At 46.3% G+C, this 19,995-nt stretch overlaps 1 protein-coding gene across 2 annotated transcripts in view; it reads left to right on the top strand.

The window, feature by feature from the left end:
* Positions 1–1,398: 1,398 nt before the first annotated feature.
* Ap2a2 (adaptor related protein complex 2 subunit alpha 2) overlaps positions 1,399–19,995 on the top strand; it is a 64,311-nt gene continuing 45,714 nt past the window's right edge. For both annotated transcript variants that reach the window (XM_055606796.1, XM_055606795.1), the window contains exon 1: positions 1,399–1,648. In XM_055606796.1, the coding sequence (XP_055462771.1) occupies positions 1,582–1,648 (67 nt within the window). In that variant the 5' untranslated portion in view covers positions 1,399–1,581. The remainder of the gene's footprint in view (positions 1,649–19,995) is intronic.

Raw genomic sequence — 19,995 nt, 5'->3', positions numbered from 1 at the left:
GCTTTCACGATGATTGTAAATCCCATCAAATTTGACAACCAAGATTAACTTTCTTCCGACATGACGGCCCAGCAGGTAAAGGTGCTTCCTGGGGCTCACAGGATGAAAGGAGAAAACCGACTCTCACGAGGTGTCCTCCGGGCTTCGCATTGCATAACCCCTCAATAAATAAACTATAGTAAAAGTTATTTAAAATATTAATCATCACAGATGGGATGACTTTGATGAATCTCAGAGTCAGTGCAATGGAGGAGTCTGAGACTCTGCTGCAACCTCTTTCCTGATATAGACTCAGGCAATGGGAGTTCCTATTGCTTCCTGTCCAGCACTCCTCTTATAGCCCATAAGCATCCTTTTGATGGGGTGGAGAAGCTGGAGAATAAACACCTCGGCCGGAAGGTGGCTGTGGGAAGTTTATTCTCTGCTGTTGGCTCTTTGCCTCTTAGAATTTTGTCAGGCAAACCCAGCAGCCTTGCCAGATTTGGCTTATTATGTTCTCAGTTTCTTCTACTGGTCTTGGGGCCTCAGTGGGGGTGTCTGATTCATGGGAGGGTCCTGACTTCTCCTCCTGACTAGGCTCTACCCCGACTGTGTAAAAGAGCATGAGAAGGGACAAAGCTCTGCTTGGTGGGTCTGGGCCATGATAACCACCTGAGATGAGGCGCTTCCTCTTCAAAACATCTGGCTTCACAGAAGAGAGCTGGGAAAGAGCCACCAAGCTTTTCGCTTCCTGTAGTGTTAGGCCCAGACAGGTCCTCTGCAAAATGGGTCCATAGAAAGGTTCCTATAGGCCCACCTCGCTGGAGTGGGGAACAGGGGAGCAAAAGCAAGAAGGGGCCTGGATGGGTGCTGAGAGGTTGTGTTCCAGACAGCAGTCACTGAGGCAAGGATGGGCTAATCTATCTTCAGGCCTCAGTTTCCTCATTTGTAAGGAAAGTGGGGACCTGAGCAGCGCTTCCTTTCGTCCCAGCTTAGAGGTTTGCAAGCGCCTTCGGCTCTGGCTTCACACCTGTGGCTTAGGGAAGGAGGTCTGTCCTACTGTCAGGGCGCTGGAGCCGGTTTGCACAGGTAAAAGTTGACTGCTGCTGCTGCTAGCGCAGCCTCCCCATCCCCAACATGTGTGACACAGGATAGGTCCAGCAATGGTGTCAGTGTCCCTGTCTACGTAAAGCCGTTCTCATCCGTGAGAGCAAGATTGGGGCTACTCAGATACACATTAGAAGGATTTTTCCCCGGGCGGGGATAACAGGAGGCGCAGCGCCTGCGCCCTCCCAACAGCTCGAGTTCTCCAGGCAGTGAACCGGCCCCATCCCGGGCCACGCCCCCGCCCTCTCACCTCCCCCACGTCCCAGCACCGCGAGAATGCGCACGCCCTCTCTTGCACCGCCCATCGCCGGGCGCGAGGCTCAGCGTGCGCGCCGGCGCGTGCGTCGTGCGTGCTCGCGCGCGCGGCCCAGCGAGCGGCGCTCGGGGCCCCGAGGCGGCTGAGGCTAGGCGGCTCCGCGCTCCAGGGCTCCTCGGCGTGACGGCCGCGCCCGCGTTGTTCCAGCCCGCCGCCGAGGCCGCTCCCGGGGCGCGAAGATGCCGGCCGTCTCCAAGGGGGATGGGATGCGGGGCCTAGCGGTCTTCATCTCCGACATCCGCAACTGTGAGTGCCAGACGCCGGGCGGGCCTGAGCGGGGGCGCGGCCGGGGGTCCGCAGGTGCTGCCGGGGGCCTGGGGGTTCGGTCCCGATGGGGAAAGGGATCGGAGCGGGGTCCCGGTTCGGTGCAGGCCTGGGAAGAAGGGCTGCGGGGTGCAGATCGCGCGGTGGGGCGGGGGTCCCGCGCGGGCGCTTAGGGTGCAGAGCGCGCGTCCTGGGTGCACATCTGGCGGGAGTTAGTTGTCTGCTGCGGGGGCCCAGACACGGGTGGGGGTGGGGGTGTCCCTGGTCCTGACCCGACGGTGGGGTTTGGGGTAGAGATTCATGCCGGCGTGCGGGGCAGGGTCCTGGAGGTGCAAATCTGCCAGTGGGTTGGAGGTAGGAGCAGAGGTGTTAGGCAGAGATCTCGGGGTGCAGACCCCTGGAGGAGTGGATGCATGTATGGGTTTGGACGGCTGGGGATTACCTGAGGGTGTTCAGACCGAGGTGCGGGGTTTAGGAGTCTTGAGATCTAGGGTTAGCGACAGGAGTGCGGGGCGGGGTGGGGAGTCTGCGGGGTTTGTGGCACCGTCGAGGGGCTTCCGGCCCAAGACGCCCCTCCCCAGCATGATGTCATCTTGGTCTTTCTAGTAATGGAGCCTTTAACCCAGCCTTTTCCAAAACAGCTTGGATTTTCTCTTTGGGCGGGGATCGGGACACCGTACGTCTCGGACCTGGTTCAGGCGGCATGTTGGGCGACGATTAGATCTCACCCACTGCGATTAAAGTGACTCATTCCCCCAGGGAACCGGCAGCAGCCGGGTGTGGATGCTGGAAGCTGCGCCGGCTTCTCCGCTGAGCAGTTTTGTAGCCAGTGTCCCCTGGGTGGGGGAAAAAAAATCCTCTCCAAGTGAAGTGGGTCGGAAGGTTAAAGGTCAGTCAGGGCGGGTGCCCAGGACTTTGGCTTACAGAAACTTCTGAGGGCTATCAGACACCCCCTTTCTGGGGAGAAGAAAGGCCATTTTCCTGTCAGTTGGTTATTTTTTTCTTGGTATTCAGCAAATAGCTGACTCCATGATTTTCGTTACTTTAGAGATTAATATGTGTCCTGAGGAATTTTGATCATTGCTGTCGTCATGCTAACACTTCATTTTATACTGTATTCTCTAAGACTGCGTGCAGGACCCTGGCTTGCCTGGGTCTGTAGGACGCTGGAAGAGTAGATTTATGTCCCTCCCAGCCCTGCAAAGATGCAGACATCCTTGGATCAGGGCTTACGAAAATTTTAGACAGTTTCATTCATAGTCATGATGATTTTTTTTTTTACATTTTCTTAAAGTAAAAAAAATTACATTTATAGGTGTGTGTTGTATGTATGTATAGGTGTGTGTATATGTGTATTCAACCACAAACCATGGTGCGTTTGTGGTGGCCAGAGGACAATTCTCTCTCAGAAGTCCCTTCTCCCCTTTCATCATGTGGGTCTTCGGGTGTGGCGGCAAGTATCTTTACCCCCTGAACCCTCTCCCCATCTCCATCCTTCTGTTTTCTGAAGAGGGTTACACTGTACAGGACATTGAGAGTGAAAGGCAGTTTCTTGCCCAACTAGTTACCACTTGTTAGACGGGTGTCCTGTGTTTGATCAGAGACAGCACATGGTGAGAACTCGGTAAATTGCTTATTGGCTGACTGTAGAGCAAGCCTTCCTTCCCTTGGCACAGCTGATTTTTGGGGGATGATTGGCGTTTGTTGTGGGGAACAGTTCTGTGTCTTGAAGGATGTTTGACAGCACCAGGTGCCTCAGTTGTAATAGTGGTAAATTATTCCCCAAAGGTGTATGGAATGTGTACCATCCCTAGAGGAGCCATTGGAAGAGGTGGTGCCAGGTCTCTGTAAGCCCACCATTCTTTCACAAGTACCTTCCTTTCTTGCTGTCAGGTCCCCCTCCACACTGTGGTCCTGCTTCTCTGGAGCAGTGTCCTCTGTTTCCATGTTGTCTTTTCCAGTGGAATCTTATGTCCTGCTGTACAGGAAGCACTAAAGTAAGGGCTCCCTGGCCTTGCTCTTCACTTCACCCTTTTCGTGCCCCTCAGTGTCTGGCACACAATATGTGCTCTGTGAGTGACTCAGCTCCAAGGAAGACACAGAAGTTCTCACTTGGGAGTGGAGGACCAGAGCTGGTGTGGACTTGATTCCCTATCCCATGGGGAGGGGATCGCTTCTTCTCCTTTTCCTGAGTTTGTGTTTACTGTTTTCTCATGATGAGAGTGAGTGGTAGCTCTGTGGAGAGGGGTTCCCAGCTCAGCCCCCAAGGTGCTGGCTCTGCCACCAGCTCCTTCGCTGGAAGCTGCCATCCAGTAAGCCTTGGTTCTCAAGGGGTTGGTTATAAGCTGAAGTGTCTTTAAAGTCTGTTTCATGTCTGTTTCAGTGGCATTTCTTACCTTTGAAGGCCTGTGTTGAATGCTGAGAGAAAGGGAAGTGTCAAGAGGGACAAAGGGATGTGTGAGCTGGGAGATTCTGCATCTTGTTTTTAGTTGGGTTACTAGTTTACTCTCTTAGCATAGACAGTGACCAACCTGCTCCCATGTCACTTAGCCTGTAGCTTTGCAGCTCAGGTAACAGACAAATTTAGTCTCATAAAAGTGACTTGCCCTTTCCTGGTCCACTTTAGCCAAGGCCTGTGCATTGAGTAAGGTGGTTTCAGTGTGTCAGAGTCCTGCAAATTGCTTCTGTTTCTCTTGGATGTGTCTGCTTGTTTATATGTGTATCATGTGCAGTGAAGGTGCCAGAAGAGGCCAGAAGGTGTTGTATTCTCTGGAACAGGACTGATAGTTGTGGTTGGTGAGTGCTCCGAACAGAACCTGTGTCCTTTGCAAGAGCAGCAAGTGTTCTTAATTGCCAGGCCATCTCAGCTTGTTTCTTTCTTCTTTAAATAACAACACATACACACATTCTCTCTCCACACTCACCCCCTACCCACAGTATGAATGTTTTGCCTGCATGTCTGTATATGTCACATATATGCCACATGTGTGCCTGGTCCCTGCAGAGGTTAGAAGAATACATCAGACCCCTTGGAACTGGAGTTAAAAGCAGTTGTTATCAGTTGTGTGGGTGCTAAGAGTTGAACCTGTATCCTCTTCAAGAGCAACCGGTATTCTTTTTAAAGATTTTATTTATTTATTTATTTATTTTATGCATTTATATTAGTGCTCTATCTGCATGTGCACCTGCATGCTAGAAGAGAGCAGTTGAGGGTATAGATGGTTGTAAGCCACCATGTGGTTGCTGGGAATTGAACTCAGGACCTCTGGAAGAGCAGACAGTGTTCTTAACCACTGAGCCATCTCTCCAGCCTGCAACTGGTATTCTTAACTACTGAGCCATCACTATTTCTCTCCTTAAGTGGTCATGAAAAAGATTTTAGGCTGGTAAGAGAGAGCTCAGCTGGTAAGGGCACTAACTACCAAACCTGATGACCTGAGCTCCATCCCTAGAACCCACATGGTGGAAGGAAAGAACTAATTCACACAAATTGTCCTTTTTTTTTTTTTTTTTTTTTTTGAGACAGGGTTACTCTGTGTAGTCTTGGCTGTCCTGGAACTCTCGATGTAGATCAGGTTGCCCTCGAACTCATAGAAATCTGCTTGCCTCTGACTCCTGAGTGCTGGGACTAAAGGCTTGTGCCACCACTGCCTAGCTCACAAACTGTTCTTTAACCTCTCCATGCACACTGAGGCATGCTTGCTGTGGCACAGGCTAAAAAAGAAAAATTCTAGTTTATTTATTTATTTTAGTCCAGGTTAAGAAATAATTTTTTATTTTGAAATAATTATAGATTCATAGGAAGTTATGAAGAAATTGACAGGAAGGTGCTTGGCACCCTTCACCCCACCTTTCCTGATGTGGACATCTTTTGTAATTAGCGTATTTTCAACATGGGAAAACTGACATTGTACAAACCACCGGTCTATTTAGAATTTCATCATTTTGTCTACATATTTATTTATTTGTTTGTTTATTCATTTATTTATTTGTTGGTGCTGGGGATGGAACCCAGGGCCTTGAGTATTTTAGCCCCTCGATGTCGGTAGTTTTGCCTGTTCTCGTGTGTATCTGTGTGTGTGTGTGCACGTGTGTGCTTGAGTGCAGTGCTCTGCGGTTTTTGTGTGACTCCCCCCTCTGTGAGAGACTGCTTTCTCTATTCTCTTACCATGAAGCTCTCTGGCATTCGTGCTCATGGCCACACCCACCACCTCCTACCATGGCAATTGCTGCTAATCTGCTCACCAGCTCTGTAATTTTGTGATCTCAAGGATGTCACATAAATGGAATTATACAGCGAGTGACCTTTGGAGATCGGCTTTTTCACACAGTGTGGTCCTTGATATCCATATAGGCTGTTGTGTTGACAGTGTTCCAAGGAAACCAAAACCGTTCTGACATTGGGATTTTGTGATTTAGTTTGCTTTTCCACAAGTGATGTTTGTGAAGGAGGACCATATATAATTTATTTTCTTTGTCTTTCTCACTAGATTTTGCAGTGCTGAGTGAGGATAGAACCTGGCCTCATTCTGGTTAGGCTAGAGCACTGTCACTGAGCCATACCCCCAGACAAGTGGCCCTGTCTTTTTGCATTGCTATTTATAATATCAACAATCCCATATGATTGGAAATACTGGTGATCCCCAGCTAAGATGGTTTGGCCTTACAGGGTTTTTGTGCTTATTAATATGCATAAAAACAATGCACAGTCCATGAGACCCTGGCTCTGAGTTTTGATCTTTCCCTGGGCTGCTTGTGGCAAGATCTTTTCACAGTACTGAGCAGTGGCAGTGAATGCAGCATTTCCCTAAGTCCCTGATCAGCAGTATAGACAAGTGTGAGTCTGTAGTGTGCTGTGCTCCTGAGCCTGAGGCTCTGGGTTAAGGTATTCAGTGCCTTTTCTGCTACAGTATTTTCACCTTACTGTGGCTTTACTGAGGCACAGCTTCATCACAAGCTGAAGAGCATCTTCTTTAACAATGCTGACTGAACATGACCGTAGAAAGGCAGTACTACGGCAGAAAGACAGAAGGTCCCTGTGAGACTAGTCGTGTTGCCATGGGCAGGACATTTCAAAAATTGCTATTTATCCCTGTGTGTGTGGGGGGCTGGGGCTTGGAGACAGTGTAGGTGCTTTCATCATGCTTGGGTGCCTCATACTTAACCATTGAGGGCGCTCAAGTGAAGGAAGGCAGAAGGGTGGCCAAGCGATGCCTCATATGTTCCTAAGAGAAGAGTGTAGCTTGCTGTGCTCAGCTGGCAGGGTCTGCTGTGGCGGATGCCCCTTTGAATTGCACACATTACTAACGCCTCAGACATTTATTTACTCATAGACTCTCAGTTATTAGCCATAAGTAGGGCAAGGGGGAATAGAACATAACAATTCAAATTCTGCTTAAGCTTCTGTGTAAACATTAAATGTGAAGTTGATACTTGATTTTCCTACATAATGTAAAGATAAATTAGTTCTAGTCTGTTGTTGATTTATTTTTATTTTTATATTTATTTTTATTTATTTAAAATTTATTTATTTGAGACACGGTTTCCCCATTTTTTAATTTTTGTTTTCATTTTCTTTGTTTGGCCTACTTACTTTATTAGTTTCTGAAATAAGATTTCTCTGTGTAGCCCTGGTTGTTCTGGAACTTACTCTGTAGACCAGGGTGGACTGGTAACTCACAGAGATCCTCCTGTCTCTGCCTCCTGAGTGCTGGGGTGGAAGGCATGTGCTGCCAGGCCTGGCCAGCCCTTGTTTTAATTAAAAATTTTAAAACTTTTGTGAGGTAGGGTCTCATACTGTAGCCCACGCTGACCTGGAACTTACTGTGTAGCCCTATTGCCTTAGCTCTCTGAGTGCAGCATGAACTATCATGATTGGCATATTTATTAATTGATTAATTAACTAACTTGGAAGTAAGGCCTTCCTAGGTAGCCCAGGCTGTCTCTGCAGAGCCAAGGTTATAGTCATATACTATATGCTGTCATGCCCAACTTTTTGTTGAATTTTAAAAAGAACCTTCAAAGTTAAGTCTGTAAAGTTCGGTCTTCTTTCCCAGCTGTCCCATTGGAAAGTGCTGACTTCTGAGAAGAATGCTTGTGTCGCACATTTTCTTTTGCAGTGTTCTGCATAATTCATATTCCTCAGAAGCCCATTTTGAAAACTTGTGACAGTATGGTGAGGGATGAGGAAGGAAGTCTCCTAAACAGGCAGAGCTCCTGTGCTGCACTGTTGGTTGGGGCTTCCAGGAAATGCCCACATGATCTTCACAGCACTTTCCCAGCCTCCTCTTCTGAATGGTTTCTTTTGTGACAAGTTGGCTGTCCCCTTGGTAGTGTCTTCCCGTGTTAGCACCCAGCTCCCCTCTCTTTGCCCCTCCAGTTGAGACTGTTTGCTGTGTATCCCAGCCTTGAATTCACATGTAGTGCAGGTTAGCTGGGAGCGCTAGGATAGCAGGTGTAGTGCCGTGCTCGGCACCTCTCTTAACTCTGAGAATGGTTCTTTTCTGCTGCTTTGGCAACTGCTTGCAGAGGCTTCTTAGAAAGGCTGTCTCTGTGGGATTAAATGGCATTTTTTTTTTTTTTTGGTTTTAAAAAAAAAAACAGATGAGTCAGACTAGAAGGGCAGATGAGCATCTGCTGTAGAAAATGGTTATTTTTTTTAAGAAACAATTTTATGTGTTTTGTTTACATGCATGTTTGTGCACATGCTTGGTGCCTGAGGTCAGAAGGTTTTGGATTACTTGCAGCTGGAATTCTGGATGGCTCTGAATGCTATGTTTGAGCTGGGAATTGAACCCTGGGCCTTGCAGGAAAAACAAGTTGTTTTTTTTTTTTTTTTTTTTTTTTCCTTTTCTTCTTCTTCTTCTTCTTTTTGAAACAGAGTTTCCCTATGTGGAGCCTTGGCTCTCCTGGACTTGCTTTTTTAGACCAGGCTGGCCTCGAACTCATAGAGATCCACCTGCCTCTGCCTCTCAAATGCTGGGATCAAAGGTGTATGCCATTCCCTCCTGGCTAAAACAAGTATTCTTAACCACTGAACCATCTTCCCATTCCCACAGATGGAATTTTGCAGAGAGTTTACACTAGTATGAGAAGAATTGAAATGTATGGTATGGACTCCTGAGTAGAAGGGCTAAGTTCTGATGATTCTCACCTGTGACTGATTCTTGAGCATGAGGCCACCCCTGAGCTCAAGCTTTAGGATTTATAAGGTTCCAAAAGCCAAAGTATTTTTGTTAGTCTGTCAAACTAGTCAGAAATGTTGGTGGGCCTAGATTGCCAAGTTAACTCAGAGGGCTAAGGTGCTTGCTGCCAAGATTGATAACCAGTTTGATCTCAGGGATCCAAAAGATAGAAGGAAACCAATTCCCTCAAGTTGCCCTCTGATGTTTACACATATATGGTGGCACATGTGTATGTATACACATACACAAATAAATAAGTAAATGTAATTTAAAAAGAAAGAAACAGCCCCTCACCCCATGCTGAAGCTATGCATGGTAGTGTAAGCCTTTAATTCGAGAGGCAAGGGACTGTGTGTTTGGTGTCAGCCTGGCTTTCATAGTGAAATGCCATCACAAACAAAGAAAAAAACCCTCCTTGCCGGTTTGAGGCCAGCTTGGTCTATAGATGGAGTCCAGGAAAGCCAAGGCTATGCAGAGAAACCGTGCCTCAAAAACACACAAACAAACAAACAAACAAACAAAAATAACAAAACCGAGCAAAACAAAACAAAGCAAAACCCCCCTCCTAACTTGGAAAACAAAACAAAACAAAAAACCAGTGGACCAGCACTGCCCTTGGATAAGATGGGTCCTTGCCTGATAGATTTCTCAGATCTGGAGGTAGAGTGTGGTCAACACCTTTCTTGACGGACTTCTCTGATTGGAGGTGGGTGGTCCTACTGGAGAAATAGGGAAATAATTGAGATACGTAAGGTATTTGGACATTATAAATCAGCAGTTCCAAGGCTTGGGTGTGGCCTTGCCCAACAAGCATTCTTTTCCAGTGGAAGTGTGTGGTTCAGTCCCTACCTGCCTGCAGGTCAATAAAGTGCTGGAATGTCCCCCTCTCACCCTCTTCATTTGGTCAGCAGTGAGTGACATGTGGCCTGATACAAACCTAATATGAATGCCTTGGGAGCTACAAAGTCCTTCAGCTTCTGTATGTAGAAGCTAAATAAAAATCTCCTCAGGAAAAATATACAGATTGAATGGCATTCACTTAAAACACAAATGAGTAAACTGGGTGTTCTACACACCTGTAATCTCAATCCTGTAGAGACTGAAGCCGGAGGAACATGAATTTCAGGTCATTCTGGGCTACGGGGGGAGTCCCTGTTTCAGAACAGCAATAAGAACAAACCAAACCAAAGCAAACAACAAAACCAAACGAATGGTTTTTACTAAATCGTATGCTGCCTTACACTCAGATTACACAATTATAAGGGTTTGCTTTCTAAACTTTCCTGATTTCCATGTGGAGGCCAACAAGGCTGACATGTCCTGGAAACAGTGCCACGTGTGTAGTTTTATTCTGGGAGAGTTTCAGGGTGTCTAGGATTAATTGGGTGTTCCTGTGCTGTGATGGGGGCCGTGGCAGTGTTTCATAATTAGCCCTGGTGTGGATGTGGCATTGCCAGGCTTGGCCGAGATGCACAAAATAGGTATCTTGTGAGTAAACAGCAGTTTCACCGAGAAATGGTGCTCTGTACCCAGAACTGTGCCGACCAGGAGAGTGTGGGGCCTAAGGTCAGAAAGTTACTGTTGCTGTAGACCTCCAGGGAACTGGGTGGAGAAAGGTGTTACTCCCTGCCACACTTTGGACCCTGCAGCCATGAATTCCTTTGACAACCTTGTCCCTTTCCCTTCACTATCGTTGGAGAGGAAAGGACTAGGGGATTGGAGGTGGGAATGAGGGTAGGTTAGGTCGGAAGGGCTTCTGTGGGAGGAGCGCAGGGAGCAGAGCTGGGCTGATGGTAGGCACTGAGGGATTTTCAGAGGGGTGGTCAGGGATGTGTCCACATCTGCCTGGTGCCCCGGTGGAGGAGGGGTCCTCCTGTTGCCAGGTGCTGTAGTCATGCAGCCCACGTGCCACCAAAGCTTTGGGCCAGGGTCTATCTTCCTGCATATTATACTTATGTGGAAAGACCAGAGCCAGGGCTTCATGCCAGTCTGGTTCCTATGCCCTATGGTTCTTCTGCGTTTGTCCCTCCCATTTACTTTTCTTGACCCTGGCCCAAGACTGGGTGTCTGTCTATATAGGGTGGTTGAAAGTCAGGTAGGCCAGATTCATATTGGTTTGTCTTCTGATGAAGGTGAAGTGTCTTGTTGGCGTGGCAGGTGGGATGAATCTTCAGGTCCAGGCTGCAGCCTCAGGGCAGGCTTTGCTTCCTTTTGTGAAGTGGTAGAGAGCTAATCTGTGTTCTAGTTGGAGTTTAAAAAGCAGTAGATTGATGGCAAAAATCTTTTTTTGGTTTTTGGAGACAGGTTTCTCTGTATAGCCTTTGCTGTCCTGGACTCACTTTGTAGGCCAGGCTAGCCTGGAACTCAGAAATCCGCCTGCCTCTCCCTCCCTGACTGCTAAGATGAAATGTGTGCACCACATGCCTGGCTGTGAAAATCTTTTAAAATTATGAGTATTTTAAAATATGAGTATTTTGAATATTTCTGGTATGCATTTTTAATAGCTCAAAATATAGTTCTGAGGTTGTGTGTTGTGCTGCATGTTTTTAATTCCAGGACTTGGAAGTAAGAGGCAGGTGGATCTCTGAGTTTGAGGCCAGCCTGGCTACACAGTTCCAGGATAGCCAGGGCTACATATTAATAGAGAGACCTTATCTCAGAAAACCAAACCAAACAACAAAAAGCAAGCAAGCAAGCAGGCAGGCAAGCAAGCATGCACATTTCTGAGGCCTAGCATTGTGGTGCATACCTGTAACCCCAGCACTTGGGAAGCAGAGGCAAGAGATCAGGCTATCCTTGGCTACCTTGAGGCTAGCCTTAGATCACTTGAGAACAAACAAATAACAAAAACACAAAACTCCTCACAAGGGCTGGAGAGGTGGCTCAGAGGTTAGGAGCACTGGCTGCTCTTCCAAAGATCCTGAATTCAATTCCCAGCAACCACATGGTGGCTCACAACCATCTATAGTGAGATCTGGTTCCCTCTTCTGGCATGCAGGTGTACCTGCAGACAGAACATTGTATACGTAATAAATAATTAAAAAAAAAAAAAAAACCCTCACAAAACAAGAACAAAAACCAGTTCAGTTTTTTTTTTTTAATCTTTATTTTTGGTGGAGGTGGTTGTTGCTGGTCACAGTACCAACAGATCAGAACCTTGTTTTGAATCCCATTGTGCCTATAGAAATGTGAAAGTCTTTGCATGGTACTGTAGGTTGTTGTAAGTCTGTTGTGAGAAGTTCTCTCTGGTAGATTCCTCGCCACTGTTAATACATACACAAACCCATGGTGATGGCTGCATCGAGTAGGCTGGCCTCCATTTCTTAGGTTCAGTCACTCTCCTGCCTCAGCCTCAGGAGTAGCTGGGAAAGACAGTGTGCTCCACTCTGTTGACTGCAGTCAGTTCTCCATGTTTATCTTTTGTTGCTGCATTTAACTTCATCCTGAATTGTGCCCGAAGAGTAGCAAATCCCTCTTTCCTAGGAGGTAAGAGTGCAGCTGGAGGGAGCTGCAGGGAAATATTTTTCCAGAGAAGACCAGGCCTTTCTGCCCCAGGCCGACTCAGCCTTTGAAGCTGACATTCATTTTTGTTTTTTGTTTTGAGACCAGGTCTCACTAGATGGCTCTGGATGTCCTGGAACTCAACTCTGTGGACCAGGCTGGCCTCTGATTCTCTGGGAGTCCACCACCTTGCCTGGCTTTTGAAGCTGACATTCTCATCATGATTTTCCTCATGATGGGAGGATGTAGATCCAGTTCTGAGTGCTGTTTCCTCGATAGTCTCTGATGTGACATTTACTGCAGACCTAATTTAAAAGTTTTGTTTTTTTTTTTTTTTTGTTTTTGTAAATAACTTAGAAAGCAAGCAGAATATGGAGTTACAGTCTAAGAACCACAGCAATATGGAGGCTGAGGCAGGAGGGTAGTGGGTCTGAGGTGAGATATAGTTAGACTCACAAAAACTAGAAGCCACACATTATGTGTTATGTTCTTGTTCCTTTCATTCTTATTTATTTTTAAGCTTTGCTAGGGGTGGAAGCTGGGGCTGTGGAATCCCTAGGCAAATGCTCTGCACTACAATATAGTAAATTCCAGGTGACTTTTCTTTCAGAATAAGATTTTAGGTAGCCCAGATCCTTGATCCTTGATTCTTCTATCTCAAGTCTCCCAAGTGCTGGGATTCTAAATGCTACTACCTTTGGCTTGTGTTGTTATGTTTTTTTGTTTGTTTGTTTTACAAACACAGTCTCACTATATAGACCAGGCTGTTGGTCCTGAACTCAGAGATTCACCTGCTTTTGTCTTCTGAGTGCTAGAATAAAGCTTCTTTGGTTATGATTTTGGTACAACCCCTTGTACCAAGGAAATGGAGGCCGGCCTAGGCGGTGCAGCCATTTCCGTGCATGAGTGTGTTAATAGTGGTGAGGAATCGACCAGAGAGAACTTACTGAGGATTCCTTGTAATATCCTTGAAGGGTATTATGAGGGTACATATTTCAAATTTTCTTTTTTTCCTTTTTTTTTTTTTTTTTCTAGACTATGTGTGTGCATGGGCACTGGAGGGCATATTTTTAAAAATTAATTAATTAGTCAGGGATGGTGACACACCTTTAATACCAACACTAAATAAATACATATAATAATAATGATTATCATTATATAATATTATATATTATGTTATATAATATATATTATATAACAAATAATAATAATCATCATTATTATTATTATTTTGGTTTTTCAAGATAGGGTTTCTGTGTGTAGACCTGGCTGTCCTGGAACTAGATCTGTAGACCAGGCTGGCTACAAACTCATAGAGATCCGCCTGCTTGTGTTTCTCAAGTGCTGGGATTAAAGGCATGTGCCGCCACTGCCATAGAATTATTTTATTTTATTTTTTGGATTGTAGGATAGATTTTGGTTACAAAGCTTTGGATGTTCTAGAGCTTGCTGTACAGAGGTCTGCCTCCTCTTCCTCTTGCGCGCTGGGATTAAAGGCTTGTACCTCTACAGCCATCTGAAATTAATTTTTTTACATAGGTTACACTAAGTAGCCCCTACTGGTCTGGAACTCCCTATGTAAACCAGCTTAGTTTTACACAGAGATTGCTTGTTCTACCTCCCTAGCACTTGGATTAAAAGCATGGGCCCATATCTGGCTTAGATCTACCGTGACCCTATTGTGCCTGTCACCTTACATCCTGAGGAATACATCAGCAAGTCAGACCTTTGTTAGATGCCTGATCTCTTGACTCTGGATGCCCCAGTCTTTCCAGTTTTTTTTTTTTTTTTAATTAAAGATAGGGTTTCTCTGTGTAGCCCTGGCTATCTTAGAGTCTTGGAACTAAGTCTGAAGACCAAGTTTGCCTTTAACTCAGAGATCGGCCTGCCTCTGTCTCTGCTGGGTTTAAAGGTGTGTGCCACCACTGACTGGTTGATGCCCCAACTTTTAAAATTGTTTGGAATAGGGACTGGAGAGATTGATTAGTGGGTACAAGCACTTGCTGCTTTTGCAGAGGACCAGAGAGAGTTCAGTTCCCAGCACTCCAATGGATAGCTCACAACTGCTTGTAATTTCAGCTTCAGGGAATCACATATCCTCTCTGGTCTCCACATGCACTCTCCCTCCCACATGCGTGCACATTCATTCTCTCCCCATTCCCCTGCCCCCCCATCTTCTCTCACACACACTGTATGAAATAATAGACTTGTTTTATTATTCTGGTGGATCCACTGCTGGGCACACGGTACCCCAGAGGGATCTGCTGTCATCTTTGTGTCTCTGTATTTCTGTATTTCTGGCTTTAGGTAATCTGATTTATGATGCTAATGTTTCTTATCATTGGGATTTGAGTTTTTTAGACCAGTGAGTTTATAGTTCTAAAATCTGCAAGACAGATGAGATAATCTACTTGAGTAAACAGTGAAAAAGTTGATTTTTGTTTCCTAACTTTTGGCATTTTCAGTCTGTGAGTGGTTTGTCCTATTGTTTGTTGGGCTTGTGTCATGGCAGGACTTCATGGAGGGAAAACATGGAGCAAAATCACTTTACTAAGCTCCCGAAGTGAAAGAGGTAAAAGAGATTGGGGCCCACAGACGCTTAGGAGAGTAGGCCCCCATGACTCAGAGACCTGCTATGTCTCACTTCTTACAGGTTGCTTCCACCGTGACCTCCCAATACCTCCAAGCTGGGGAACAAGTCTTTTAACACATTGGCTTTGGGGGGGACATCCCAGATTCAAACGACAGCTGTATTCATTAATTTTGAAGCTTGTGTCTGTACTGTCACCCACACTAGTTACCTGCTTGTCAGGCTCTGAGAGGTTCCTCAGCCCTCACAGACGGTCTTCTTTCTTTCTGTTTGCTCCACTTGATGAAGTCCCTGGGACTGCCCTAGCTGCTGACATGCTGGGCATGACATGTGCTGTCCACCTGCTCAACCCTCTTTCCCAGTTTTACCTCCTGCCATCCACAACCTGTGCCTGTTAGTTGACTTCCTTGCTCCTTATAAGTTGTTTTTAATTTTTTTTTTTCTCACATTTCATGGGATTTAGACATTGGGAATCCCAGCTTGGTTTTATCTTGTCTATAAATGCCACAGAGCTTTGTTCTGGGCTGAAGCCATGTCATTTCAGAACAGTTTTATCTGTCAAGGAAGGACCAGAGTAGCCCCAGGCCTGGGCCTCATTTCACTCTTCTCTCTTTTAAGAATCTTAGCTGGGCACAGTGGCACACTGTGGGAGGCAGAGGCAGTTGAACTTTGTGAGTTCCAGGCCACCCTGATCTGCAAAGTGAGTCCAGGACAGCCAAGGCTACAGAGAAAAACCCTGTCTCAAGGAAACAAAACAAAACAAAAACCCCAAAACAAAAAAACAACCAAAACCAACCAAACAAAAAAACAACACCAAAAAGTCTTGTAGGCCAGGCTGACCTCCAGCTTACACTGTGTGTTTACTGTGTAGTGGAAGCTGGACTTGAGCTCTGGTCTTCCTGCCTCCACTCATTGAGTGCTGGAATTGCAGGTGTGTATCACAGTACCTGCTCTCATCCCTCTTTTGAGGCAGAGTTTCTCCAGAAGCAGGCCACATTGGGCTTCTTGCAGCTGAGAGGTCTCCTATTAATCAGGTCGGCACCTCTCAAGTCAAGGATCTTCCCACGAAGACCCTCTCCTTGGCAAGAGGTGGAGCTCAGATCTGGTGTCATCTTAGATCGTTCAGAGAGGATAAGTCTGGGCTCTGCTCATGACCGGTAGGTTTGGGGAGATATTTGTTACAGAAGAGAGTTGGAGTTTAGAGAAGAGGGCTGGGCTGGAGGTAGGAACACAGGGTACTGTTAAAGGCGACACTTAAAGCTGGAGTGGAGGGCTCGCTGAGTGAGGGTATGAAGGGAGGGACGGAAGCATCATTTGGCCATCTGAGCTTATAGCTGACTTTAGGTTCTGTGCATTCCCTACTCTGGCTGAGCAGTGGAGGCAGCTGCTATGGCCCAGATGCAGATCAGGCTATAGACTGCAGTGTATACCCTCTTTTGAGATATCCTAGGTATGTTGGGGTGGAAAGATCATTGACCAGGGAGGAAGGATGGTTAACTAAGTGTGGTGGGGTAGCTTAGGGGACAGTAATAGTTGCCTTAACCCCTCCAAGAGTTTTGCTCTAAGGAGCACCGAGGATGGGTGGTGGCTGCAGAGGCATCAGGTGTGTTGGCTTCTGTCACTCCATAGCACACTCAAGCACCATTGGGGCTTGGGAGATAGCTCGCTTGGTAAAGTTCTTGTCATGTAAGTGTGACAGCCTTAGTTCAACTCCCAGCACCCATGTAAGAAGTTGTGTAGAGCCAAGAGTGGTGGCATAGGCATTTAATCCCAGCACTGGAGAAGCAAAGATAAGCCAATCCCTGAGTTCCAGGCCAGCCAGGGATACATGGGGACACTGTCTCAAAACAGCCCCCTTTGGCTGGAGAGATGGCTTAGCGGTTACGAGCACTGGTTGCTCTTCCAGAGGACCCAGGTTCAATTCCCAGGACCCACATGGATGCTCACAACTGTGTGTAACTCTTGCTCCAGGGGATCCAACACACTCACGCAGACATATATGCAGGCAAAACACCAATGCACATGAAAGAAAAAAACAAACAAACCACAATTCCCTCCCCCTACAACCTACCAAATAAAAAATTGCATGTGGTGTTAACCTTTTTTGGGGGGCCAGACAAGATCTTAATATGTAGACCAGGTTATCCTCAAACTTACAGAAATCCACTTACCTCTGCTTTCAGAGTTCTGGAATTAAAGACATGCATGTATCACCATGCCTCACTGTGGTGCACACTTTTAATACCAACACTGGGAAAAAGGAGATACAGAATTTCTGGGGCTGGCTGGCTAGCCGGTCTAGTCTACTTGGTGAATTCTAGGTTCAAAGGCAAAACAAAACAAACAAACAATCAAAGAAAAACAAGGAGTCCTGGGAGATGGTGGCCCATGCCTTTAATCCCAGCACTTAGGAGGGAGAGGCAAGTGGATCTTCATAGAAGGCGTCTGTTTTAGGGTTTTGTTGCTGTGAAGAGACACCAGGACTTATAAAGGAAAACAGCAACTCATAAAGGAAAACATTTCATTGGGGCTGACTTGAACAGTTTTAGAGCTTTAGTCCATTATCATCATGGAGGGAAACAAGACAGCATGCAGGTAGACGTGGTGCTAGAGAAGAAGCTGAGAGCTCTGCAAATTGATATGAAGGCAGCAGACAGAGACTGTGTGCCACACTGGGCATAGCTTGAGCATAGGAAACCACAAAGCCCGCTCCCACAGTGACACACTTCCTCCAACAAAGGCACATCTACTTCAACAACCACACACTCTTAATAGTGCCATTCCCTATGGGCCACACATTCAAAAACATGAATCTATGGGAGCCATATCTATTCAAAACCATCATAGAGTTCTGGGACAGCTCAGACTACACAGAGAAGCCTTATGTGTGTGAGGGCAAGGTGAGTGGTACCTGAGGAATGATACCTGAGTGATCTCTAGCTTCTACAAACACACAAGTAGGTGCTTCCACATGGAAATATGTGTACAAATACAGACATGAAAGAGAGAAAAAAGAACAAACTCTAGTCACTGTGGCGTCAGCTTACCTGAGTGGATCTCACAGATTGTTCTGGTGTCTGAAGGGATCTGAGTGCTTGGATTAAAGGCATGTGCCACCACCACGGCTGTCTAGTTTTTTTTTTTTTTTTTTTGTTTTCTGAGTCAGGGTTTCTCTCTTTGTAGTCTTGGCAGCTGTACTGGAGCTCTCTCTGTAGACCAGGCTGGCCTGCCTCTGTCTCCTGAGTGCTGGGATTAAGGGTGCATGCTACTACTCCTTGGCCTAAGTTTTTATTTTTTTTAATATTTATTATTTATTATTTTGATTTTATTATTATTATTAATTATACTTTATTCACTTTGTATCCCCCCCATAAGCCCCTCCCTCCTCCCCTCCCGATCCCACTCTCCCACCCCCTTCTTTACTCATGCCCCTCCCCAAGTCCACTGATAGGGGAGGTCCTCCTCTCCTTCCTTCTGATCTTAGTCTATCAGATCATATCAGGAGTGGCTGCATTGTCATCTTCTGTGGCCTGGTAAGGCTGCTCCCCCCTCAGGGGGAGGTGATCAAAGAGCAGGCCAATCAGATTATGTCAGAGGCAGTCCCCCTTCCCATTACTAGGTAACCCACTTGGACGCTGAACTGTCATGTGCTACATCTGTGCAGGGGTTAATATTTATTTATTTTTATCTTATGTGTATGAGCATTTTGCCAGCATGTGTGCCTGTGTACTTCATATATGCAGTGCCTGAGGAAGCCAAAAAGGGGCATTGGATCTTGTGGAATTAGAGTTACAGATAGTTGTGAACCACCATGTGGGTGCTGAAAACAGAACCCGAGTCCTCTGCAAGAACAAGTGTTTTTTAAAAATAATTTTTAAAAAAGACTAATTAATTAGTTAATTAACTAATTATGTATACAGCGTTCTGCCTGCATGTACACCTGAATGCCAGAAGAGGGTACCATATCTCATTATAGATGGTTGTGAGCCGCTATGTGGTTGCTGGGAACTGAACTCAAGACCTCTGGAAGAGCAGCCAGTGATCTTAACCTCTGAGCCACCTCTCCAGCCCAGAACAAGTGTTGTTAACTGCTGAGCCATCTCTCTAGCCTCGTAAGTATGTATGTGTGCCCTGTGCGTGTTTGGTGCCCATGGAGGTAGGAGGAGGTGTTGGTCATCCTAGAGCTGGTGTTGGACTACCGTGTGATCATGGGACCTGGACTTAGGTCCTCTGCAAGAAAAAGTGCTGTTTACCACAGACATCTCCCTAGTCCCAAGGATATTATTCTTGATAGCCCCAAAGTAGGAAGATTCCAAAAAGCCACTAGGTAGCAAAATATGGAGCACAGTGACCTCACTAGTAAAAGCTGCTATGCTGGCTGCTGCTGCTTGACAGCATTTGGAGAGATAAAGGACAGACAGACATGAGTATTTTGGAAGCCAATGACGTACATATTTTATGTGAATGAGTGGTATGGTTTGTGAATCATATCCCAAAAAGCCGAAAAAGACGATCCAGCCAGTGTGTCAGAGCCACATGGGTTTTCCTGCTGGAGGTTTACCAGCAGAACAAATTTTAATGTTCTGTGAATTAATTTTTCTCCCTCCCCTCCCCTCTCTTCTCCTCCCCTCCCCTCCCCTCCCTTGAGGCTCACTCTGTATCCCTGCTGTCAACCTTGCAGCACTCTTTAGCCTCCTATGCTCAGGATCACAGTCATGTGTGCCACCTGGCCGCTGGGTTTGTTAGTGTGGATTTTGATCAGGAACGCCGCTCATTAACACAGGCATTCCTGAGCACACTCGTGTCAAGCCTGTGACCACTCACTGTCTTCCAGGCATTGTGGAAATTATGTTCCTCATAACATTCTGGTTAATGGCAGTTTTGTCAGTAGAAGATCTGAAGTGGGAAAGTCCAGCAGCCTGAGTCTTGCAATTTGTGGGTGCATTGTGAGTGGCTACTGTGGTGAACATCTTCAGCTCTTTCTTTTTCTTTCTTTCTTTCTTTCTTTCTTTCTTTCTTTCTTTCTTTCTTTCTTTCTTTCTTTCTTTCTTTCT

The sequence above is a fragment of the Psammomys obesus genome, unplaced genomic scaffold, assembly GCF_907164565.1.
Source record: "Psammomys obesus unplaced genomic scaffold, mPsaObe1.curated_primary_1811, whole genome shotgun sequence".
In the NCBI taxonomy this organism is placed as follows: domain Eukaryota; kingdom Metazoa; phylum Chordata; class Mammalia; order Rodentia; family Muridae; genus Psammomys; species Psammomys obesus.
Note: the sequence above shows the minus strand (reverse complement) of the source record. Positions and strands in the feature narration are given on the sequence as shown.